The 25,984-nt window shown below is 40.8% G+C and overlaps 2 protein-coding genes across 4 annotated transcripts; one reads left to right on the top strand and one right to left on the bottom strand.

Moving 5' to 3' along the window:
• The first annotated feature begins 1,778 nt into the window (after positions 1–1,778).
• On the top strand, positions 1,779–14,368 carry SLC46A3 (solute carrier family 46 member 3). Of its 3 annotated transcripts, none has more exons than XM_059493562.1 (5): positions 1,779–2,288; positions 7,415–8,288; positions 8,697–8,780; positions 10,218–10,374; positions 11,823–14,368. In XM_059493562.1, the coding sequence occupies exons 1-5, from the start codon at positions 2,097–2,099 to the stop codon at positions 11,908–11,910; spliced, it is 1,395 nt and encodes a 464-aa protein (XP_059349545.1). In that variant the 5' UTR covers positions 1,779–2,096; the 3' UTR covers positions 11,911–14,368. The 3 variants fall into 3 exon arrangements, with proteins under 3 accessions (XP_059349545.1, XP_059349546.1, XP_059349547.1); XM_059493563.1 differs by having other exon boundaries at positions 1,779–2,292; positions 7,419–8,288; XM_059493564.1 differs by lacking the exon at positions 10,218–10,374.
• A 2,386-nt stretch (positions 14,369–16,754) lies between these two features.
• Positions 16,755–25,326, bottom strand: POMP (proteasome maturation protein). Its single transcript, XM_059493565.1, has 6 exons — positions 25,233–25,326; positions 23,711–23,808; positions 22,857–22,917; positions 20,694–20,795; positions 18,922–19,015; positions 16,755–17,253 (listed from the first exon to the last, which is right to left on the bottom strand). The coding sequence occupies exons 1-6, from the start codon at positions 25,233–25,235 to the stop codon at positions 17,186–17,188; spliced, it is 426 nt and encodes a 141-aa protein (XP_059349548.1). The 5' UTR covers positions 25,236–25,326; the 3' UTR covers positions 16,755–17,185.
• Between the last annotated feature and the right edge of the window lie 658 nt (positions 25,327–25,984).

Genomic DNA, 25,984 nt, shown 5'->3' with positions numbered 1-25,984 from the left:
AGATCACAGCTTTGCTGGAGCCACTTGGCTCTGTAAACCCAAGCCCTAACTTAAACCCTGTTACTAGGAAGGAGAGAAGCAGAGGACCTCTCCAGAACACAGATGGACAGCTCCACTCTTTGGCTCTGGGAAGGCTGTTCTGAAGGAGCTGTGCATTAAAACAAGTTGGGTCACCAACCTGGACTGCACCCAGACACTTGTGTTCCTTTGTAAGTGACAGGCTCTTCAGCACAGCTAGATCTGGTAAGAAACTTAATGGCTTCTGGACAATATCCCTCTGTGGAATAAAAGGAAGTTCCAACAGGCTTAAAATCCCTTCTTCACCCTGCTCAAATAAATGTTAACAGCTGGACAAGTGACCTGAACAGCCCCTCTCACCTTACAGCCTCACATGATTGTTTTGGCTTTACCTTGTGACAAACAACATGCTGTCACAGGATGAGTCAGACTTTGGACTTGGCCAGGCTGAGGAGCAGGACACCATTCTCTACAAGCTGATGTCATGCCAGAGTAGCACTTTTTTTGAATCAGCCTGCCTGTGTGCCTTTGTGAGCAAACCTATATGCGAGACCAAAGAAGCTCAAGTAAATGATCAAGGCCACTGAGCTGGTATGCTGAGTTGATCCTGTGCTAAGAGACACTTGACAAACCAGTGTTGTCCCTAAATTTGGGACTGAATGACATGTCACATGGCAGTGAACAAATTAAAGCATTGCTCAAGATCATATGACCCATGTTATGGACAATCTGTCTTCAAATCACTTTATCGAGGAACTCAATTTTCATGAAGTTTCTAAACTGCTCTTCTTATTTTAATAGAGCAAATACATCAGGGAAACTTTGAAGTTCGGGTGTGCTTTTAGCAAAAGGGACTTTTTTGCCGTACTTGTGATGGAGAACCAGTATTTAAGACTGAAAGGTGGTCCTTCAGGATGCCCTGGCTATGTCACCTCTCCTTGGTACACCACACCTGTGACAAGGGCAGAGCCATTACTCGGTGCTGTCCAGGGAGGACAGTGCAGAGCTGTGTGCTCGCCGTGCTGTGGATGCCGTGGACAGCAGGGCGGGCAGAGGCCGTATCTGAACCGCACAACTGCGGGTCTGCCCCAGCACAGCCTTTCATGTGGAAATGCAGCAGGTGCCCCAGCAGGTGCTCACAGCGACAGAAGCTGTTCACAGCGTTTCCCCCGACACCCGGCACCAGCTATGCCAGACCCAGAGAGCGAGATCTGTCTCTTCCTGGCACTGCTGGGTTAATGGTTAGACTTCATGATATTAGAGATCTTATCCAACCTACACAGCTTTATGACTCTATTAATGAGAGACCCGCTGGTGGCTAACAAATGTTGCTTTTACACACGCTGACAAGCCGGGAGCCCACGGAAGGGGAGCGGCTGTAACAAAACCCCTAAGCTCTGTCAGCTGGGAGCGGAGCGCTCGGCAGCACGGGAGAGCAGCGTGCCGTGGGCTCCCCTTCGGCCAGGCACGGCCACCTGCGCAGGCTGAGCTCCGGGCCGGGCTGGCGGTGCTAAACGAGGCCGGCGATGCCGCTGACAGCGCAGATCCTCGTTGTGTAAGCAGCCCGAACGCGCCGCGGGCCCGGGGCGCGCAGCTGACATGGCCACGGTGCTGACGTGCGCTGGCCTCCGGCAGCAGCGCCCCCGGCCTCGGGACAAGCAGGGCGGCGGCGGCAGCCGCGGGCGGGCACAGGGACCCCGCTCGGCCCCGGGCCCGGTCAGGCCCCGCCCGCCGCAGCGCCCCGCCCCGGGCCCGGGCCCGGTCAGGGACAGCTCCGGGACGGCGGCACCGGGCCTCGTCCTCTGGGCGGCCGGGGGGCGGTGACGGCGCGGCGGGGGACGCTCCTCCGCTGAGGGACACGGCCGCCCCCGTCCCGCCCCCGGTGTCCCGATGTCCCGGCGCTGCGGGACGGGCCCGGTGCGCAGGGGACAGCCCGGCGGGACGGGACGGAGCTGGCGGAGCGCGGCCCCCGTGCGTGGGGCTGTCACCGAGCCCGCTGCCGCCCGGGGCTTTCGCTTCCACCTCCTGAGCACTCGCGGTTTGTTTCCTGGCGCAGGGTTTGAAGCCCAGACCCAGAAATGAGGAAGGTTCTGTGCGTGGAGCCCGTCATTTTCTGCTACGTGTTTGCGTTTTCCCTGACGACCCCGCTGGTGCAGCAGTTCATCTACCGGCGGCTGTGGGAGCAGGAGTACAACTCCACTTTTATCAGCGACAGCAATGCCAGTCACTGCGAGCAGAATAAGAGCAGCCCGGCTTATATCAAACAGAAGGCAAGTGGCGGGGGAAGAATAATAATTGTAAATAAACTTGCTGCCAGGAGGTGCTGCCTCAGTATAACCTCCTGTTTCATAACCTTGACCTGTAACTCTGCGGAAAGCCGTAGTTTTGTAACCTGCTCCCACTTCACTGTCTCCTCGCTCTAATGTTATGCTGTAGGTAGAGACAGTGCTTTAAAGACAAAGATGTGTCTCCAGGAAGATACTGAGATAAATTCGTATTTTAGCGGGAGTTGAAGATCGCCTGAGAGAATGGGGACCAAATTAGCATTGGGCTGACATTACCGCGGGTACAAGTGGAGGTGGAGGCTCCTCCTTCCACACCACTGTGCGTGTTGTGTTTGTGAGCCACCCGTTGTCTCTGAGGCTCCTGCTGTTCTTTGTAACCGAGTGAAGCTTAGCAAATGCGCTGTAATTTTGAGGAACAGTATCTAGCTTAAAATACATGTGTTTCAGAGGAATTACAAGAATGAGGAACAGAGGAAATTAAATTTTTTTGTGGTTTTAAAACGTGGAAAAAAAATGTAACTGATCTTTACATGATTAAATGCAGTTGATGGTTTGCCATTCAGAGCACTAGTGTGCCTTGCTGGAATACAAGGACGTCAGCATGACAGGATCCCATGGTCAGTTACATTTTTAGCACTTTTCCATAGTTCAGTGTGCTGGATAGCTAGTTGTTGACTGGCACCTCTTCCATTGCACTTCCAGTGCAGTTTTAATGCTACACTTAAGCAGAGCTGGCTGAGAGCTGCCAGCAGAAGAGATGGATATTCTCCATTTCCCTTCCCCCTCTCACCCCACATGTTGTGTCTTGCAGTTCTGCAGTTAGAGGTTATGGTTTGGATTTGAGTGGGGCACTGATTCAACAGAAAGCTCATCTCTTGTTTTGGGGTTGTTGTTTTTTGAATGTTGGGGTTTTTTTTCCTGAAGCAATACACTGCTCTGGCACACTCAGTGGCCACATGATTTCTGTGTCTAACATGAGAACAGCAGAGTGAACATATTTTCAGAAGAGGTGCAATAGCACCATACTTGTCAACAACAACTGGCAGTTGGGTTGGATAAAGTGAAAGATGAAACCACTTTAGGGCCAGAAAAGTAAATGATTCACTGTGTAAATTACACAGAAGTTGGGGTCACAGAAAGAGTCAATTGGCATTTCCTTACACTGCTGAAAAGGTGGTACTTGAAAAGTTTTGCTCACATCCCATATCTGAATCTCTGATGTGCTGCATATGTGCAAGACTGAAAAGACTGAATGCCTGAGCTTAGCTACCTCGTTTGTCATATATAAAAGGAGATTGCTAATGGAACATGCTTCCAGTGAAGGTGATCAAAGAAATAATTCAGGACTTCTAGTGTGGCATATGTTCTTTATCATGTGACAGAAGCTGGTCTTATAGAAAAAATGTGAAAAGGTCAATAGAATTGTGGTCCAACATGGCTTCTGGGCTGACCCATGGAGGTAATCACCAGTTATTGTTGGAGTGATGCTTGTATGTTACTCCCAAAAGTGTTTTATTTAGTATTAGCTCCCCATTTGATGCTGTGCCTGGCAATTTTCTCTAAGCATACAATTCTAATTGCAGAGCCCATCAAGAAATCAATGTTTCAAATACATCTTTGCATTTTGCAACCCCCTCAAATTAAACTTGACTTTCAAATTGCCATCATCTATGGTTCAAGATATGACTTCATTTTTTTTTCTCAAAACATTGAAGCAGAGTGCTTCATTTCAGCTGTAGTTTAGATAGCATATCTGATTTGATGACATATTCATCAAATGATGACACTTTACAGGTCTTTTGCTTACAAATTATAGTTAATTTGATATTTGAGAACATGAGTCCTTCAAGACAGCAGTTGAATAATGGCCAACAGAACTTCTTCGTTTCCCTTTCCTGCCAAATTTCCGTTCCCTGCATTTCAGTGATTGCCAGTAGGGCATGAGCTTTTGAACAATTACACTCTTGTCTGGTTGCCTTGCTGCATTTTCATACCACACTAGTTACCATAGTGTAACGATGTAGGTGCTCAAAATACCCATTAATTTAAGTGCAAATGGGCCTCTGTGCTGAGTTATAGTCCTGTGAGGGGGCCAAAGAGCAGATCCAGTAGCTTAATTCCAAACCCTTTCACAAGGAAGTGTGAAGTAGGTGTTCCAGATTTTCCAAGACCTTCCTAACCTAAATCTAACTGAATTAGCTTTATTAGATGTTGTAACTGTTGCTGTAAGGCCCTGTTTGGCATTAATGTTTAAAAGAGCACCTCTACTAACAGTTAATTTAGTGTAAGTCCTTATGTTCTGAGAATGAAGAACCTTTATACAAATCTCACCTATTTCAAAGCAAAATGTAAAAGGAAATTGAAGACAAAAATCACTTGGAGCCTGCATAAAAAGTAGAATATAGTTCAAAATGGTTCATCTTCACAAAATTTAGATTTTTTTTTTACAATTTGAAAAAAATAGTCATAATGAAGTGAGTTTGAAAGTAATATGGATATAAACTGAAGCATTCTGATCACCAGCTTGGATAATCCTTTTTTAATATCTCAGAAAGAGCTGTATTATTAATCATTAAACATTGTTTATCATCCCATTGATTCATTATACAATCCATTAATTTCCCCTTCCTACTCAGTAATATTTTATCTTATCAGCCTGTGATTTTATATGTCCTTTATATTGTTCAATCTCAGGTGCTGCCCTTCTCTCTTAATCCTTATATAAGTTACTTGCTTTTTCATTTTTGTTCTTTTAATTTTGAAATAGGTGATTGAAATACCTATTTCAGTCCACTGTGAGTAATTTTTCAGAGTAGAGTGAATTTGCAGATTAAAAACCTATACCTTTCCCTTCAAATACATGTAGTTCCATTGATTATTTAATGGAGTTATGTGATTTTAAAGAAGCTGAAGGTTTGACCTATCATTTTCTATATTCTTTTCCTTTGGCTTCATAAAACCAGAGAGTGAACAGTTGCGTGCCTTACACTCTAAATGGATTTTTCCTGTACTTATGTATGTAGTCTTTTTTTCAGTGGATATCAAGTTTTTTATCTCAGTACGTTCATGCTCACGTGTGTTACCATGTGTCACGTGGATGTGAAGCCATGTTTTGTGTGTTGCACAACTTCTTCCCAAGTTTTGGGTTTTTCTTTCTTTCAGTTTTACACTTCATTATGGTCTGGCGATAATCTCTGTATTATGTCATTCACGTGGGCTGAGATGATACTTATTAACATTTAATTTTACTTTTAACATAGTAGCATTTGTTTGATACTCATGGCTTTGAACAAGACAATCCTAGTAAAGAAGCAGCGTCTGCGACCACATAGAGTTATTTTTGTCAGCAGCAGAAGAGTTAAAGATCAGAATAATGTTTTCCAACTCAGTTTGTTCAGTCTTCATGGTTTTGACTCTTCCAGGGTGACAGCATTGCTGGCAAGTTACCAGGATGTCATGAATGCTAAGGCAGTCAGACACCATAAGGGAAGGGAGCAAAAGACTTTGGAGGGCTGGGGATCTTGAAGGCTTTCCTTGGGAACCTCAGGATCAGTTGATTTTCCTCTTGTAATAAAGCCTGGTATCTTGTAAGCAAAGGAAGAGATTGAATGAGAAACTCATGGTCTCTGCCTGTAAATTTAAATACGAATTTATACAGCATTCAGCAGCTTTTAAAATTCCCCAGGTACATTCCTGTAAGTTTTAGGGCTTTTTCATGATTTTGGATGCTACTCAATCAGGATTATGTTAGCTACATAGGAGACACCTGAAATGTGGAGTATAGATGGCTTGAATACAGGCTGAGAATGGCGTGGGCAGGTTTGCAGAAGTGTGCCTATTGCTGATTGAAGAGCACAATGCCTGCCCAAGTCAGTGTTGTGCCTCAGAAAACTCCAAGACTTTCAACAAGACTTTGCTCTCTGCATCTGAAACTTTATTTTAGCTAGTATAAAGGGTTTGTATGAATAAAGTTGCTTCCTTTTCCCCTACTGTCTGATCAGGTGGCTGTCTTTGAAAGAGCTGTTGTGGCTACACTCATCAGGTACTCTCATATCTGCATTAAAAACAAGATCAGAATTTGCTTGCTGAGGGTCCTTTAGCAGCTGGCTTCATAACAATTCTTTTTAATTAAATATTCTTTAGTTCTTTTTTTTTTCTGCAGGCATTCATGCTCTGTTAAATGGTTGGTTTTCAGTCACATTTAATTTTTATACTTTTGCTAAAAAGAAGTCTGAAATTTTTCCCATAATGGGTGTTTATTTTTATAGTGCTAGCTGCTGTTCCTTATGTGAATACCTGCTGTGGTGTATGTGTAGAGACATCACTGATTTGGACAATTCCTGAACCCAGAGCTTTACAGTGTTTGCAAAATCCATTAATTCATGTACCTGTGAGTCAGTACAGTATTTAAAGCTGTATTTCACTTTTTTGGTTGTTACTGCTGTTTGTAATAGTACTAGTAAGATTGTACAGTGGGATGTCAGAGCAAACTGTGATCTGTTTACTTGCATAGTGTGCTCTAGTCCATTAATTCTTCTTTGTACCCCCCTCAGCAGAATTACATTTGGGAGGAAAAAAGAGCTCCTGTGAAGAGGGAGCATTGAGTGTGTTCCTCAATCGGTGACTGGCTTACTACTGATTTCTGAGTAGTATTAAAATAGCCCAGTGCTCTTTTGCCATATCCTGTATTGAAGGAGATAGTTGCAGTTAAAGATACTTACAGCTCTTGTAAGTACAAGTTCAAAAGGATAGTTCTCTTGTCTGCATTGGAACTTCTCTGTCAACAGTACTAGTAAGACTCTGTCTTCAGCTTTAAGTTTCGGGTTAAAATGTAACAGGGAATGTTTGAGGAATATTGAAGATCAAATTACAAAAGTCTGAATATACATGTTTTATATATAGAGTATATAGCCTAGTATATCAAAATGTCATATAATGTTATAAAACTACATTGCATGTATTATGTTTTATAATAGTATAATTTATAATCTGTAACCATGCACAGTGATATTCATTATATTGCATACTAATAATTATGTAAGCAATATTGTGACAGATTTTTTCTCCAATTTATTATATTATTTACAATTATTTTTATTTTCTCTTTGCAGGAAGTTCAAGAAAAAGCCTCTGTTTTTATTATGCAGTTGGACTTAACTAGAGCCGTTCCCAGCCTTATAGTTGCCTTTGTCGTTGTAGCTAATGGGGATCGCCAGGGACACAAAAGGTCTTTAGTTTTACCATCAATGGGAGCTTTGATTTCTAGTATTAGCTTCACTGCAATATCATATTTTTCCTTGTCACTCTCTGTCCTATTTGCATTTGCATTTATTTCTGGACTGTTTGGGAGTATTGCAACTTTCCTTGGAGGAGGCTTTGCTTACATAGCAGAGGAGTGTCATGATGAGAAGCAGAAAACAACACGAATAGCTGTAGTGGATTTGATTTTTGGAGTTGTATCTGGATTGGCAGGATTGTCATCTGGCTACTTTCTAAGAGGAATAGGCTTTGCATGGACATTTGTGATAGCATCTCTGCTCCATGTCATTAATATAATCTATATTGTATTTTTTCTGGAAGATACCGTAGGTGTATCTCAATTCCAGCATGAAGCACCAGTATCCTGGAAAGACCTTCTTAGGGAGACATTTTCTGGAGTGTACATGCTTTTTCAAACTGCCCCTTATAAAAAGAGAATTTTAATAATTGTGTTACTTTTTACATTTATGACTTATTTGTTTACTGTGCTGGGTGGGACTTCACTTTTTACACTGTATGAACTGGATGAGCCACTCTGCTGGAATGAAGTATACATTGGATATGGAGCAGCTGCATCCACTTCTGTCTCACTGACCAGCTTTTTAGGAGTTTACTTATTTTCCAAATGTCTCAAAGACATTTATATTGTCTTTATTGGGATGTGTTCTTACATTGGAGGAATGATCATGGCTGCCTTTGCCAAAACTACTCTGCTCATGTTTTTAGGTGAGTTCAGAATCAGTTATTCCATGGTCAACAATGTATATGAAAATACTGCTGTGTTATCTGTAGTGAATGCAGTTGTTGGAAATTGAATGTGCCACCTTGAAAGGGTCACAGAGAGGTTAAATATAGATGGGTGATCAGCCTGATCTAGGATTTGATTAAAAGATGAACTGTGTGGAGAAACAATGGAATTACCTGCTTATGGTTTTAGTGCCATAGAAATATACTTGATTTATAAATTTCTCTGTTCTTGGAGAAATGTGTCTCAGTGCACTAGTAGTCTGACTTTTCTGCTGCCTTTTACTATTTGGGGAACTAAGTGTTCAAAAGTATATGACTAATGCAGTTGCAATATATTTGTAAATCCCTGGATTTTAATTAGTTCAATGTCTCATGGCTGCTTTACAGTGAGAGTGCCATCTTTGTTCTGCTTTATGCCTATTCCTGTTCTCCGATCCATGCTGTCAAAAGTGGTTCTCCCTGGTGAACAGGGTAAGTAGAATTGTTTTTAAACAATAAAATAATATGGTGCCTCTGAACAGAGATGCACAAAGATTACCTTTAAACAGACAGATATTGGTACTTTAAGATTCCTTTTCTTTCAAGTTCTATATAATATAAGCCTGTGTCTTGACATTAATGATTTCTGGTTCTGAATTAAATATAAACAATACTGTGTTAAAAAGTACTCCAAGTTTCAACTTTAAAACAAAATGCTGTTCTTAAATTAAAGACCATGGGAAACTTGAAGCAGGGAATGACCAAGATTTATACAACTGTTTCACAAGGGCTTCTACATTCACAAGATTTAGCATGCAGAGAAAGATATGTTATTTAGTCAATTTCTCACTTACTAATTTAAAAAAGGTAAGCAGTAGGTGGTCAATCTTCATAGCACTTGAAAACAATTAGACTTGTATCCTGAGCTATGGAGCAGGACCCCAACTTCAGGCCTGTGGCTGCTAAACATATCCCTAGAAATGTAACATAATACTTCTCAAAGTCATTTCCTTATGGAACACAGAAAAAAGCATGTCAGGCCTCAAAATACGGCTCTAATATTCCATATTTTGCTTTTGGAGGGTGTGTATTTTCTAGATTTTGGGAAACATATACTTTCTAGAAACATTTTCCTGAGTTGCTGTGTTTTACTTTTTAAAAGATTAATCTTCATACACTAAAACAAAGACCTCTTTTACTAGCTGTGCCAGATGCACCTCTGGTATTGAGTTTCTTGGCATTCTTCAGGGCTTTGGCTATTTGAGTATTTGATGAAGCAATCAGGTTGCCTCTTGTCATCCTTTTCTGCTTACCTAGTGTGATTTTGGCTATGGTTCTGTGACTATGAATGCAGCTCCAGAAAATGTGTTCAACAAGACACTTGTGAGATAGACTGCCACCCCAAAGGGTAGTTCAGTCCAAAACAAGTTGTTTGTTTCTTTTCAAAAATGAGAAGGCAGTGGTTTTAAGCTGAACCAGCAGTCCTCGTTGAATCAGTATTTTCCACATATAAAAGTGAAGGTTAGAGAAGGAAGAAACAAGAAAGGGAAAAGTTAAATGAAGAGAACTGGAAGGGGTAAAGGATGGAAATGTGCACAACATGGTTAGTGAGGATGAACAGGTTAAACTTGATGTGATAAGCAAATGCAAGAAAGTAGGCATGGTGACAGAATAATAGGAAAGAAAAATAGTTTCCATCAACAAAATGTGTTATTTGTTGGGTTTTTGTTCATTTAAAATAACTAGCATTTTGTAGGAGTTGCCATGGTTTTCACAGCAAAGTATGATTGCTTAGTGCTTGTAACCTGCATACTTGCAAAAATACTGTCGACACATATATTTTTTGAACCATGTTTAAAAACTTCAGTACTTTGAAGAGGGTTGGTTTGGTTTGGTTTTGTTTGTAATTTGCCCATTTATTTTTGGCAGGTGCTGTGTTTGCTTGTATTGCCTGTTTAGAAGTTGTGACCGGCACAATGTCAATTTCAGTTTTTAATATTCTCTATGCAACTACTGTTGCATGGTTTTCAGGCTTTAGCTTCCTCCTATCAGCAGGCCTTTGTCTAATTCCACTGTCTGTCCTGTGGTAAGTACAGATCAGGAGGATTCTTCTGACTGCCTTTGCCAGGAATTTTGATATGAATTGAAACTTTGTAGTTTAGTGTGGTAGTTCTCAAACGTTCCTATCTGCTAGTGTGCTGTAGTGGCTCTAGCTTCACACCTTTTCTCTCATCCAGCCACTTTCCCTCAGCTCTGTGCTGTGAATTTCCCCCAAACTGAAGATAACTGAATGCACTGCCAGTGGGATACACCATACCCTTGACCGCACGTGACTTCCCTTGGTTTGAGACCTTTATCTGGTCTTTCTTCCAGGAAAACCTTTCCCTGAACTTAATTTTGCAATCTGAGCTCTTCTAGATGCTAATGAGGGTTATAAACATGACAGTCACCCACTGGGTTTAATGGAAAACTGTCTGTCCTGGTCGTTGGTCATGGGTACCTTGTGACCCATTGCCATTAAAATCTGTAAAAGATTTTAAAGCCCAAAAGAATAAACTTCTAAACATGTTTTAAATAAAGGCCTCTATAGAAGTTGTGTCTAATCATACCTAGTGGCCATCTAGTAACAAGGACAGTGAAATACCATTCACGAGTACTCATAAGCAAAAATTATTTCCACTATAAATTACTTCTTTTTAGGATGCTGAAACAAAAATCGAAATGGCAGAGGAATCACTTTTCATTAGATAGATTTACAGTTGGGGAAAAAAAATGTTTTTTCTTAAGAGGGTGGCACTCTGGCTGGAGACTTGCATATTTTTTTCCTAAGGCTTTACCTCGGTCTCCTTTTATCTCTGCATCAGCTGCATTTTAAGATTCAAATAGGCAGTGATAATGCTGTAGATTTAGAACATTTCACATAATTTCAAGTCTATTCCTGTTTCATTATAACTATTTACACAGTCTTAACAGAAGATGTAAAGACTTTGTAAATAATTATAATGAAGTAAGAGTAGACTGTACTAATGGTAATTTAAAGTAGTGATGGGTCTTAAGACCTGAGGGAATTGAAGCAAAGGGGTCTTGCATGTGAGAAGAATACTTTCCAGTAAAGTAATAAAATGATTGAGAAATTCAGTTACATTAACAAAGGCATAGTAAGTACTTGTTCTCTTAAGTATTATCTTTAGTTTAGTTCAGTGGAAGCAGAGAGACTGTCTCTTCTGTTATCAGTTTCAGATATCTGACCGTTTCTTTTTAGTGTTGTTCAGTGTTGCAGTTGGAAAGCAGAAAGGTAGTTGTTCCAGTCTGTAACGTGCAGAGTAGTTTAGTACTGTGCTCAAAGGCTGCAGTAATGATACTGTCTGACTTGTGTAATTAGGGCAAATAGTGTCACTGCTTTTGTTCACTAAGATACATTTGTGCCACAGAAGATGGCTGCAGAGAGCTAGCCTGTGTGTTTGCTGGTGCTGAATCAGCATGCTGTACTGAACTATCTCAGCTAAAGATACCTGTCTTATCTTTGTCTTACAGCTGGCTTCTGTGCACAAGCTGGAATGGGGAGGACTTGGCTCTGCTGGTACCTGAAGAAGTATCCAGCTTAGAGAGTGCTGATAGTTGAACAAAGGATCCACATACCCAGGATTTCTAATCTGACGTGCAGTGGCAGAGATAGTTATGTCACACAGAAACCACAGAGATAACACAATCTCCAAGTGGCCCTACAGCAATAAGCACTAAATTGGTACCACTCAATACCCAATCTCTTTTTAGCATTTGACTAAAGCTAGCTATTAACTATGGAAATAGGCTGACAATTGAGATTAATGCTGCTTCAGCATGAAGGAAAAAATAAGGTAGGATGGTACTTTTTCCACTTACTCTTTCTCAAGTTTGAGAATGTCAGCTGTGGATTGTGATACATCTTGTATCACTCTAAGTTGGATGGCAAAGACAAGCTTAGCAACCCAGAGGATGCTGGCACTTCTGCTGAAGCCACTGCAGCTTGTGCCAGCGGAGGATGTGGTTCACTGCATACATCTTGAAAGGCCTGTCTTAATACCGAAGCCCCAAACTGTATAAAATTACTAAACTAAAAAGTAGTTTTTTTCAGAAAGCAAACTGGAGGCAGTACTTACACCTGCCATAAGCACACTTACTGTTCTGCAGCTAGCAGAGTGTTTGTGTAAGTTTAACATAATATGTGTGGACCTTGCCTGTGACTTAGCTCTTGAAATGGATTTTCACACAGAACTGTCAGAAAATTTCTTGCAGAGAAATCTTGTGGAGTGTGAAGTTTAGTCTAAACCTACATTTTGCAGAGGCCATATTGCATATTTATCAGTTTCCATATATTAAGGAATGCATACAGACATCTCTGTTTTGTCCCAGGGATACTTGTTTTCTAGTTAAGTTGGTACTTAGCTTAAAGGTTTCTTTTAGTGAAAATCTGTGATAGCATTTCTTATCTGTAGATCTTTATTTTTTTAACAACTCTGAAATGAGGTGACAAAATCAAATCAATAATCTATTCATCTTGCAAGAAATGCAGCATAATTTATGAACATTTGAACAGCACTTCTAATCTTCAAAGCACTTTAAAAATGCTATTCAAAACATCCTTCCATAATAGATACTATCCTCTCGGTTGGATAGAGAGAAATTAACAGAGAGGACAAGTGACATGCCCAGTGCAAACTGGTGAGACTGCCAAACCTAGGAATCAGTTTCAGCACTGACTCCCCACCTTTTCCCTGAAAATCTTTAAGTAGAAATTATCCTGAGTATTAAATTCTAGAATGCACAGCACAGCAGAAATGTGAGTATAACATCATGTTAAGGACCACTCCCATCTGTTGATTTTGTTAAGAATTTGACAGCCAATACTGTTCTGATCTCTCAAAGTTGTGTGTGACTTTTCCCCCAAGACAGATTAGGTAGAAAAAGCAAAACAATGTAAAGACATTGCCTTTAGAGAATGAAACCTGTGGGAAAGCAACTACAATGACTTCACATGCACACAGCTTAGGATGAAAATGCAGACAGACATAGCATGTATAAACAATGAGCTGCTTACAGCCACTGATACCCATCCTATGAACAGAGACTCCTGCAGAACTTCCCAGTGGTACTCCACCAAAAAACAGTAATGCCAAATCATGATGATACTTTTATAGATCCTTTATAACTGAAGGATTGCATTCTTTCTAAGTTATGTGTCATGATCACAGAGAAGCCTGGAAGAAGGTTCAAATAATTTAAAGGGAGAGCTTATATTCAGGATACCACTATCTGCCCATCACAGGTGAAAACAGGGCCATTTATCCAGGCCAGAGGGAATGGGCAAACACCTCTAGTTAGCTCTTACACTTCTGTCCTGAACTCCCAAGACTGATGTTGGCAATTAAAGATCATTAGCTTTCTCTCAGTAGCTTAGACGAGGGCCAGAAAATAAAACTGCTTAATGCCTTTGAGGTGCCAAAGCTACTGCCAACTTATTGGAAACATGAGCTGAGTGCTACAATAACCAGTGGGTCCAAAACATAATGAGTACTTGTAGAGAGATTAAGAAAACACTGATGTAAAGGATTTTAGCACAAACGTTACATTGTCTTCCTTGCCTCTTCATTATGCAGTTATGTAAGGCTTTATGAAATTAACTATTTCACACAAAACTGCCTGGAAATAAAAAAGCAGATGCAGAAGGGATGTGTACCTTCAGTTGCTCTTCTTCAGTGCACACCTCTCCTAGTACTTGGGAGCTCACAACAAAGCGAGCCACTTGCACAGTGGTACACCTCAGGAATGGCTTTGTTATGATTTAACTGCACAAAGTACATGCTGTTTGCAGAGGTTTCTGGTAGATGGAGCATTTAGAACTGGCTATAAATTTAGGCCAAAACACATGGAGGATATGGATTGTGTTTTTAAAAAGCCTTGCACAGTGGAAGCTGAGGAGCCAAGTACTAATATGCATCAGATTATTAAAGCAAAATCTATTAAGTTTATAATAATTTCTTTATTTGTGTATAAATACAAATTATTTTGACATAATAACAATAAAGTTTGGGTTTTTTAAACTCTGTTGCATTTGGAGTTGTTCTGCTTCTAAATTTTGTTTTTTGACAAATGGCCAATGGCATGACTGATAGAGGATTGTTGGTGTAAACAGGAGCAGCACCACGGTACCATCTCTTTTTTATGGTCATAACACAAACAGCAGAGTAGATGTGCTTTTGCTTCCCTCCTGCACCTGAGGAGAGGAAAAGATGCTGCCCAGAACACTGGCACCAAGAGGAGGTGTGGGGAGTTACAGAGTAGGGACAGCACTGCTACCTGCAAGAAGTCATGGTGGGGGCTTGTGTTGTTCCTGCCAGAGCAGCAGAGCTGCAAGTGCCTTCCTCCCCTTACCCAGGCCAGATCTGTCCCAGCTCCAGGGCCCAGCACACCCCACTCAGCTGCCTCCATGGGTTGCTCTGTGTAGCACCTGCTTTACAGAATGAGGCTTGTACAAAATGGGAAGAATGGGCTGGGGCAGGAAGCCCAGTCCACAGCCCAACCCTTGTAGCACTGAGAAAATGAAACCCTTCCTTTTTACCTCAAAAGCTTTTTGCCTCAGTCCTGCTTGACTCCCATTTCTCTACTAACAGCATAAATTCTCAGACAGGCCTCTTACACATACTATTTGCTTTCCAGCCTGGCTAACCCCTAGGATTAGCTTCCTTACAGACATAACGAACAATGCAACTTCCTGGCTCTGAATATGGCTTGATCTCACCCAAGATTATTACAAAGTATACTAATCATTGAACAAAACCACCTAGAAATTGCATGCAGCCTCCTAATCTGCTTCTGCTTTTACACAGCACTAATAAGAAACTCTAGTAAATTACTTGTTTTAATGTAGTTTTGCTTATATGCAACAGCATCCATCTTTCAGCCAACACTAGGAAAGGCCAACCAGCTCAATACCCTGAAGTGGGGAGTTGTAAGGTACCAGTGTCTGATTGTTGGATGGCTCCCTGTTTTCTTGAAAAGTGCAGGTAAGATGGCAGATCTCCTAAAAATCCATGCCAGCATCTTTAACTTGTCCCTGACCTGGCAATGTAATCCCTCAGCTTTTCTGGCCTGAGTCCTGAGCAGTACAAAGCCTACTGAATCCCAAGCTTGCTTCATAACAGTTTGGTTTTGCTTTAATATAAACCAGCAGCCAACTCTGATATTTATTAAAGATTATCAAGTCACAGATGAGGACAGCTGCAGAAAACAAAAATGTGAGTAGGTTTGCACTTGCATGTTCAATTTATTGGTCCCCTCTTTAACTTCCCTAAGGAAAAAACCCCAACAAATTAAACAGCTTGTACTGCATACACAAGCCTCTAGTATCTACAAGTCTTTAGTGACAGAAAATTTTAGAGGCTTCAATTCTTAAATGAAACAAATTTAAATATAAAACCAAATAAGACCACCACTAAGACCACCACTGAGTCATACTATTATCTTAATGTTTCCAAAATGCTGCAATGTTTTGCATATAAAAGCACTATAAAATTTACAGGACAGAAGCTAGAGGCTTTGGCCCAAACTGATAGGGAATTTGCAGTAGCTGTAAGCCTACTGTAAAGCACAAGGGAGGTTTGCAGTTGTGGAAAAAGGTTTATAGCAACATTCCTGCTAAAATTATCTACAACAGAACACTAATTACATTTAACCAAGTCATTAAAACTTGCTGAATAAAGACAGTTCCTGTTTTAGAAATACTCTTTCAAGTTCTTAATATCTAACAATAGATAACGTTTTTTGAACCACAGACTTTTTTCCTGATATGCCACACTGTATTACCTGCCTTGCAGGATTGATATAATGTATACACATGTATGACACCAGGAATAATTGTTACAACCCTGCATTTAATAAATAAAACCACTTAGGCACACAAAAAGCCTTCCAGTGGTCTGCTCCTTTAAAAGATGTATTTAAGTATAAATCTCTCACTCTTCCTTAATTAAGATCTGATTTTAGTAAACCCACAAATAACGTTTTCTGCATTTGTACCACCATATCTTCATGTCCTTACTGCAGCAGCTTATTAGACACTTAAATAATTCTGCATTCTTTCTTACTAAAATACCTAGACCTGGGAGCGCTCTTTTGGATTATGTTCAAACAGATTTTAAAATCTCTTTAAACCCCAAGTGGAACTTGCTTCTACTTCCAGAAACCAAAATACCCTCTCAGGGACACATGAAAAAAACCTAGACCTTTAATTCCACTCTTACAGCAATACTTTCAATTCTACATAAAAGCTTAATAGCTCACTCAAACAGCTGTCAAGAGAGGGCTACAATGTATGTAACTGGCAATGCCAAAATTAAAAACCTTTAAAGATATTACAACAAAAGGGACAACACTGGGTCATGGATAAGAGATTCTTGATTTAGGATTAAATACATTTTGAAACGCAACAGCATTTATAGCAAACTTTTATTCAATAGTTTAAAAAGTGTATGGAAATTTTCATGAACAAAGAGTTATGCAACGGAAAATACCTTCCTCTTCCCCTATTAAATGCATTTACCACAGTAGTAAGTTTTAAAATGCCTGGGTATTTTTGAATTTCTTGTATACATATACAGTATTTCCATATTTGAGAAGCTATTGTCCTGAGCAGTTTATGAAAAGGCATTATTTAAACTACCTAGTTACAGGACATATGTATGATTGGAAACAAGCACAGAACAATTTAGAGACATGAAACATTTAATGTGCCTTTTCATTAAGGAAGGCGAGTGATAACTAGGTCTGCTTGCTTAACACTGTGAGTGTCAATTTAGTACCATGTACTTAGATCTGCACTAGAAAGACACACACAAAACATTATTCTGAAGTATATTTTGTTACAATAAACCAAGCTTGTGCTCCATCATCATGTGTGGCTCTCCCATAACCTCACTCTGGGAAGGATCTGAAAAAACAAAAGTTGACAGCATGAAACCTTTACCAAGCTACAAATACTAACAACAACTAATGAAGTTGAACATCTCCTTTCATTATAATGCTTAGTGCAACAGTTACTTGACTGATTTTTGGCAGTGTTGCAGAGAGCAGACCTGCAACTCAGAAGCCTCTATCCAAAGCACTGATAGAACAAACACATATATTATGAACAGCTTTTCCTAAGGACCCACACACATTTAAAGTAAAACAAACCAGTTCTGCATAAGCACAGACTCCAACTGCCTGGATCTCAAAGGGATTACACCACAAGTTTAGTGTTTGAGGAAACTCAAGTCTGACTGAAGCATTTCTCCATAGCTGCCCTATTCCTCTTTCCAGCACAACTGGAGCTCACAGTCCTCCCTTCTGTTAGGTGGGACATAATCCTGGTTCCTCTTCTCCACCCAGCTGCCTAGTTTCACAGAAATTCTACACCGGTAAATACATCTGAGATTTCCTCCATTCTGTAAAATATGGTTGACATTAGTCACTGTACTTAAAGGCTACCAAGGAATGTGCAGAGGACACAAGAGAGACCAATACTGACAGTATGAACTCCTTTTCTACACAAAAAATTTAAAATAAAAAAAAAAAACAAACAACACAAACAAAAAACCAAACCCAGAGCCAGCATACATGTTGTGACTGTTTGGAAGAAAAACACTTTTCTTTATGGGTGCATCAATCATGTTTTCCTTCCATAAATGAGACATATTAATGCCCCTGATTCCTCTAGAGACAACAAAAATATTTAGCCCACTTTCTGATAAATAAAGCCCTTTACAAAAACACTTGTAACCCACTCACTCCTCACCACTCTATAAAAATCTAAGTTTGTTGTGAGCAGTGGTAAATAACCAAATGTCTCCAAATTACGTTCAACATTGCTCTACCCCTGTGGAACCACAATAGCCCAAGATTCCTTCCCTTGGTCCTTCTATATCCATCGCAGAAAATAACCCCAAATTTGGGGGTTATTTTCATGCCTCTAGATTCAGATTTGTTCCTCCATTATTTCCAGCTCCTCATCTCCCCAGCTATTTCCATTCTCCAATGCCACTTCAAAATACTCTCTGCCTCCTTCCATCTCCTTAAATACAAGCTAGAAGTAATTTGTTCAAAAGCCATTTATCCAGGCTTATTCTATTCCACACATACTAACAGTCAGCAGGCTACCATGCAACCTCAGCCTGTTGAGCTCATTAGAGGGAGCCTTTCCCCTGCTAAGTATCTGTTTCATTAATTCTGTACTTCTTCTCCAACATTTTCTTCTTAATTACAGAATGTCAAAAACTTTGTAACCTCTGTTGACAAAATCTGCACAAGTACTTTAAAAGTTCCTAAGAGACATACAACATACATGCAATAATCTACTCCTTTAGAAACCCAGCCTACAAGCAAGACAGCTTACAGTCTTGCTCAATATTTCAGAGTAATTTCCACATAACTTACAGCTGAATTACATTTATTTCTCCTTCCCCAGTGCTTCTTTGCTTTTAGGATTTAATGGTTTTTTTTTTTTTTTTTTTTGCATTTTGGGAGTTTAATTCTCTTGTTCAGTAGAGGCAAAGAACTTCACAGCCTCCAAACTTTACCTTTAAATGTTTCCATAATATTAAAGCCAGAATGTATTTACCATTAAGGATATCCTCAAAACCAATGCATTCATCATTTCCCCTCAAAATATCCATTGACATGTTTGAGCTGTGAAGAAATGGTAGACGCTGGACCTGTAAAAAGAGTTCAAGCAAGAGTTCAAGTCTCAGCAAGTCTGAAATAGAAAGGGTTCATACTTGGATTTCTCAGTCTGAAGTGACTTAGAAAAATCAACAGCCAGAAAAAGCAACACCGGAATAAGAGAACTACTGGCACACAAAGGCACACAAACACCACCATCTTCTTTTGGTTATCTGTTTGAGAAGAACAGCCCTCTAATAAATTTTTAGTTTTCACTGTGGTGTAGGTAGTACAGCAAACAGTGCACTTTAAAAAATAACACAGTACTTTCTGTCTACTCTGTAAAGCTCCTCTCACATAAAGGTGGGGAGGTTCACTGCAAACCTCCAGACCCTGACGTCAGTACTGTATGACTGATGCATACTGCAGAGTTTGGGAACTACATTCTAAGCCTCCTACATCTCTAACACGGGTCAGGAATGCAAGTGAAAGAGCTATACTGACTTTCACATTCAAATATAATCCTCCTTTTAATTAATCTAAATCATAATTATGTCTCTAATCTCAACCAATTCTTAAGCTTCAAGTCCACTCCTAGTTACTTTCAACAGTCTTCTGTACCCTTCACTCACAGTATTTCTGAAAAAAATTCAAGTAGCACACATAGATTTCACAGCATTAATTTTCTGAGAATGCATTCACTACTGCTAGAGATACTTCAGCTAAACTACAAGAAAACTTGTATACCCAACATGAATCTTGAAGCAAAAAACCTTCTGATCACCATATTTCCCCCACCCATCTCCCAAAACCACCTCTGGAGACAGACTAACAGGATATCCTCACCTCCCTCATTCTCTGCAATGTACTAATGTTAGTTAGGAAAAAGATTCCTCAAGACAGCACAGCTGAGACCAAGGGATGTTTGTGTATTTCACATTCTGACTTTCACACCTTCAGGACCAGTAATTTCTTCCAAGCTTAATGCAGCTCACTATGGTTTAATACAAAATTCTTTATCACTCAGAGTGCAAAATTGCTCTAATTCACTTGGAAAACCTACTCTTAGTAGCTTGACAACCTTCAAGAAGACAAAAAAGTTCACTAGGACCAATGAGCTTTCTATGTTTCCCTTTCTCTAGCAACCCTCAATCCTAGGAGAAAAGAAGGAAAAGGAGACAGACTCAGCTTCTCAATTAAGAGTTAAAACCTTTGAACTTAACTCCCTGTAGAGCTCCCTTGATCTTACAACAAAGGCTGAGGAACAATAAGCACATAGAAAACTCTGTTCCAGGTTTCACATTACTTCTACATCTACTCCCAAATAACTACCTGCTTCAGACCCCTAAGTCTCTTTTCCCTACAGCTACAGAGAGTCCTTCCTGTGAAGGTCATACGTTCTGCAGTGGAGACTATTAATTTTAGAAATCAATACTCAATTCCTCCTGCTTTTCTCTGAAGGCTTACAGGAAGCTATTCCACAGCAAAGCTAGAGCAGTTATCACTTCACCAAATAACCAATAAAAGAACAGCAGTTAAGAGGCTTCAGTATTTGGACTACTCTAAAAACTAGTAATTGCACTGTTTGGTTCATTGTTTTTAACAGTGAATTAATTTCTTTTGGAAACACAAGGCATCTCAACAAAGGAAGATGTGTCTCTGAAAGCATGTTTCAAGGTAAACTTTTTTTTCAAATGGCCTAAGTTATATCAGTTGGATAAAAATGCCTACCTGTTTCACTGCTCTGAATTCCATCTGCAGCTTCAAAGGTGCATGGATTCCTTGGATGTTTCTCAGTGTGGCAAAGTTTGTTTTATCTTGATTTAACTGGAACTGTCACAAACAATACTGATTTTTATTTTAGAAAAAGTTAAAATACAGCCATAGAAGAAATTTGTGACATCCTACTTAAAAGAACATGCTTACTAAATATGTATGTAAAAATTCAGTGATACCATCAAACATATCTCAAGTGTACAGGAAAGAGAGTGACACAGTAAGATTTCTATGAAACTGAAATTGGCTTTTTGCTGGATTTTATTCCAAATTAATAGCAGAAATTTTATTTTGTTATTTTTGATAATCAGGAGATGTAACACCACCAAGTGGTACAGTTTTGCACTACTTCACAAGGATATTGTTTGGATGAATAGGAAGCTAAGTCCAGTTTAAAGATGACAAAAACCAATTTGAAGTCATTAGTTAGTCATCAAAGACTACTTAGAAACACTTGATGTACTTCTTTTCTGGTCAAGCAGGGAAACAGAGCACCACTTACAGTCCTTATGATTCTGAAAAGCAAATGAAAACTCATATTTTCTCCAACTGCTCTCAAACTTAGCAGTAAGACAAAGAAAATCTATTTAGTAGAGGCTTTTTAAAGAAAAAGCACTTACTCATGTATATTGGAGTACAAAGTATGTTATACCTAAAGTTAAACTTAAGCTTAAATAAAAAGCTTAAGTTTAACATTAAGCTCAAAAAAATTAAAGTATTTAATTTTAAAATCTGTACTCCATCGCCACGACAAAACCCTCTTATTATGAGAATATCATATTTATGAGAGGGGATCTCAAAAACCAACTAAAAAATACAAGTCAAAGACATAACAAGCATTTTCTTTGCAACAATCTATATTGAATGCTCTTCAAAAGGTAGCAGAAAATACTATTTATATGCCTCATCCTAATCTTATAATTCTGGTTACATTATTTTTCCATTTCTTTAATTTTATAGAGAGAAGGATTTTTGGACAGCAGAGACATCTGGTTTCTACCAGTGCTACCTGAAAAACCTTTTTAACATTTGTAGCAGCAAAAACAACCATAACTATCTCAGGCTAAGTTAAATATTTTCCCAATCAAATATACATTAAAATAATTGTTGAAGTTGCCTTAAACTTACAGAAAACTTAAGCAAATGTGGAAGAAACAATTTAGAAGATTCACATACTTCTTAGGGGATCACATAGCCTATTTTATTTTTGTCTGTGCATTTTTGACCCTTTAACATATGATCTTTTAAGCATACAGGTTTTGTACAGAGTTAAAAATGAAGTTATAGCAATCAGTTTAAAAAATAAAATAAACTGATAAAATAGCTCTGAAACATTAACAGTATTTATAAATAAACACACAAATTTGGTGTCACAAAATCATCCTTTTAATGCAAGGCAACACTAACACTGGCCAAAATCAGAATATATTAGACATTACAATCAGACCTTGTCCTGCTGTTTAACTTAGCAATTTGGAACATTCTATCAAAATAACATCTTTGCTTCAGGACAGCTTGATACATTGTCTCTTCTGTGCTGACAAAACAGGCACCAGAGACACTCAGCTGAACCAGCAAGCCTGGCCTCCCTCTACCTTACACAGACCACTTGTAATGGTCCATGAGCAAGGACTGAGCCAGACAAGATTGCAAACACTCATGATAAACTGTAGGTGTAAAATGTCTAGATGGGATTGAGGAATTTATGGAAAAATATACATGTGTTCACAGGCTGAAAGGCTGAAAATGAAGACAGATGGTAAATCTACAGACAAAACGGGAGGATCAGCCTTCACGAGGTGACAGGGGTGGCCCAGGCCTACCTATGGTGGCTGCACACACTCTTGGATGACTAAACCTGACCACACAAGTCCCTACCTGGAAGCCTGCTTACACACTTGAAGTGGGGAGAGATATAAGTAAGAGATCATTATTAAACAGACTTGCTGACAATGTTATTTGTATAAATAAAATGTTGCTATTGTTAAACAGCTTCATTCTGTTAAAGACCCCGCTCATTACTCACTACTGTACAAAGTTCTTCAGATAACCACACCATTAATTTAAACTTCATAATTAGTTAAGAGTGAAGATAGCTACATTTGATGTTATGCTTACATTCTTTTCTGTCAACTCCAGTGGGTGGCTGGGCAACAATTCATTTTTCACACTTGTAAAGCTAGAAGAATAAGTAGAAAGGACATTAACTTCAAATTATTTGGGATATGGTTTTTTAAGTTGCATTCCAAAACCAATCTCAGATACAAACACCAGAGACACACAACTAGCAAAGTCTGAACTACAAAAAAGAAGATGAATAGTGAAGCAGAAGCAAAACCTTTAACTACAGCACTACCAGAAGAAAAAAAGAGTTTCAAGCATTCTTTATGCTTGACAAAACAGAATGTTTTTCTTTCTTGATACCTTTCAGAAAGAAAGGTATCTCTTTCTGATCTCTTTTGTTCTCTTTCAGAAAGAGATTAAAACACTAATAAATGAAATCATTACAGATTTAATTATGTCCAAGCTACATTGTATCTTCTTTTGAAGCCTCCAAGCTTTTGCAATTGAATATTGTACACACCTTCCCCCCAATGCCAGTTGTACAGCATTTTAAACTCCATGAACTTATTCTGGATTCTTTATCCAAGACAGAGATGTAAGGTTTGCACTTGAGTGAAAATAGCAAACTCCAAAATATTTTTATTATATTACTTTTGAGGTTTTTCCCAGTGCTGAAATTAACCATTTCCCACAGTGTTATGGTACACTCATATAAAAGTATATTAAAACTATCAGATATTTCACAATTATCAACATTTTGCTGTTTCTTTTCTAAAGAACAGTATCACAGAGGTAAATGCCTGTTTGCAACACACCTTGCAAGAAACTTCTGTGAAAGCCAACATTTAACACACACTGCAGTTCAGCACTGTCTATTGCACAATTCAGCAAGCAAAAGAACAGCATACCCTCTGCGCAGAAGATCATGACCTTCAAACAGCCCTGCAGCTGAAACATCTGTAAATGAGATACTATCCTTCAACAGAGAAGCAGCACCTCTGGAATTCTGGAACAAAAGAAAAAAAAAAAAAAGAAAAAAGAAAAAGAAAAAGAAAGAGGATTACTTCAACAGAACCGGATCACTTTTGTATGGGCCGTTAGGCCAGCCAAATGAAAGGAAGTGCTCAAAAACGCCTTGGAATGCTCCTAGACTTTAGAGTTTCTTTAAATAGAGGCAAAACACCCCACAACATAAACCCTACGCTAATATAGAATTCTTTCAGAGAGTCTGATAAGAACTAGAGGTACTGACAACATTTTTGGATCTGGATGACCCAGATCAGGTTAAACTCACAATATGTCCCCTGTTTGCTCCCACCCTGGGCTGCAGGGATGGAAAGAAAAGAGGCAAGTCCTGACAGCTGACAGGACAGAAAGGAGCATTCCTTCATTTACTGCAATACTGACACAAGACCAAATTTAGGCACAGTTTGAGGCTGCCATGAGGAGGACAAGGTGTATTCGAGCAGTCCAGTATGCAGCTAACTGAAAGAAAAGAGCAAGCATTAACTTGCAGTGGATCACCAGAAGTCCACAGACTTACTAAATACTGCTTACTGGTAACCCAGGCCACTAATTTCACTCTAAGCTACCCAAATTTACTGGAGTGATTTTAGGATTGTTCATAAAAATTGCTCCACCAATAGGGCAATATCTAATACACAACAAAAGGTGACAGCAATGATATCTGGAAGATGACAGTGATGAGCAGTTCAGTGCAAGGGTTTCCCCCAGCAGCACTGACAGATCTAACAGAAAAGTCATGCTTACAGCTAAGATCTTTTGTACCAACATGTGAGCTCTCAGTAACATAAGAGCTGTAGGACAGTCCTAACATGCCTGTTGTTCCGTGCACATAACACATCTACCAATTTACACACTCAGCACTGACCAGACCTTTGTGAGACTGCTGTAAATGAGAGCATTAAAGCAATACGGTACCTGGGTGACGGGACCCGAGGGAAGATCAAAGTTAAACTCGCGGAGAAAAGCACGCAACGCGCCCCAGAACCAACACTCTCGAGTCACCCCAGTGGCCGGCCCGTCCGAGGCGGCCCCAGCGCCGCTGCCCACCACGGCTGGCCCAGGCGTCACCTCCCTGCGCGGGAGCCGCGCCGCCGAAGCCGCGGGCTGCGGGAGGCTGGCACCGCCGGGGCTCCCCGTCCCGTCCCGCCCCGCCGCAGGGAAGGAATTTAACCACAGCCGCCACGGGCCCTCCGCGCCTCCCGGCCCGTGAGGAAACCCGCCATGGCCGCGCCGGACCCCTATGACTCAGCACGGCCCCGCTGCCCCCGGGGACGCCGAGAGGTGAGAGGCGGGGGAGCTGGCGGGGGCGGCGGGGCAGGAGGTTCTGTCCGGTCAGGCTCAGCTCCGTGCGGTCCGGCACAGGGACACCGCCGCCCGGCCGGCGCCGCCGCTGCCCGCACTCACCATCTTGAGCCCCCGACGCGCGCAGCCACTTCCGCCGCCGCCGCCCGCTCACTTCCGCCCCGCCCCCCGCGTGCGTCACCGCGTGAGGGGCGGGGCCGCGCGGGGCCATGGGAGCGCTGAGGGGGCGGGGGCTGATGGCGGCCGCACCGCCTGGCCCGGCGCCCTGTGAGGGATCGGGGGGTTCGTGTCCCGGCCTGGGCCCTCCTTTTCATTGGCTTTCTTACTCGGAGGTCTGTGCCTTGTAAACTGAACGCGCTGTTCACTGAAGCACAGGATCAGTTAGGTTGGAAAAGACCTATCAGACCAGCGAGTCCAACCCAGATCGGACACTGCCATGTTCACGATACCATGGCTCTGAGTGCCACATCCAGTCCTTCCCTAAACACCTCCGGGGACGGTGACTCCACCACCTCCCTGGGCAGCCCATTCCAAATCACCCTTTCTGTGAAGAAATTCTTCTTCATGTCCAACCTAAATCTCGCCTGACAAAGCTTGAGACCATTTCCTCTTGTCCTGTCGCTTGTCACCTGGGAGAAGACAGCGACGCACAACTGGCTGCACCCTCCTTTAAGGCACTAGGAGAGAGCAATAAGGTCACCCCTGACATCTGCTTTTCCAGGCTAAAACTTCTCACGTGCCAGCAAAGCCTAGCTGTCTCAGTGCCACTGTGGTCCCAAGCCGGAGCTAAAGTTGACAAACACCTTCACATAGTGGACTGGGCAGCCATGTCTGGTATGGGGAGCTTTTCTCGG

Source organism: Ammospiza nelsoni, chromosome 2 (assembly GCF_027579445.1).
Source record: "Ammospiza nelsoni isolate bAmmNel1 chromosome 2, bAmmNel1.pri, whole genome shotgun sequence".
NCBI classification, from domain to species: Eukaryota; Metazoa; Chordata; class Aves; order Passeriformes; family Passerellidae; genus Ammospiza; species Ammospiza nelsoni.
This window is presented reverse-complemented; position numbering and strand designations above follow the sequence as displayed.

Bases quoted from the DNA above. Each gene is read 5' to 3' on its own strand.
- SLC46A3 (XM_059493562.1), top strand. From the start codon at position 2,097: ATGAGGAAGGTTCTGTGCGTGGAGCCCGTCATTTTCTGCTACGTGTTT. The intron at 8,781-10,217 runs GTAAGTAGAATT...TATTTTTGGCAG, and splicing joins GGTTCTCCCTGGTGAACAGG to GTGCTGTGTTTGCTTGTATT. The intron at 10,375-11,822 runs GTAAGTACAGAT...TTTGTCTTACAG, and splicing joins ATTCCACTGTCTGTCCTGTG to CTGGCTTCTGTGCACAAGCT.
- POMP (XM_059493565.1), bottom strand. The intron at 20,796-22,856 runs GTAAGCATAACA...TGTTTGTGACAG, and splicing joins TGGAGTTGACAGAAAAGAAT to TTCCAGTTAAATCAAGATAA. The intron at 17,254-18,921 runs GTAAATACATTC...TTGTTTTTTCAG, and splicing joins TTTTGAGGATATCCTTAATG to ATCCTTCCCAGAGTGAGGTT.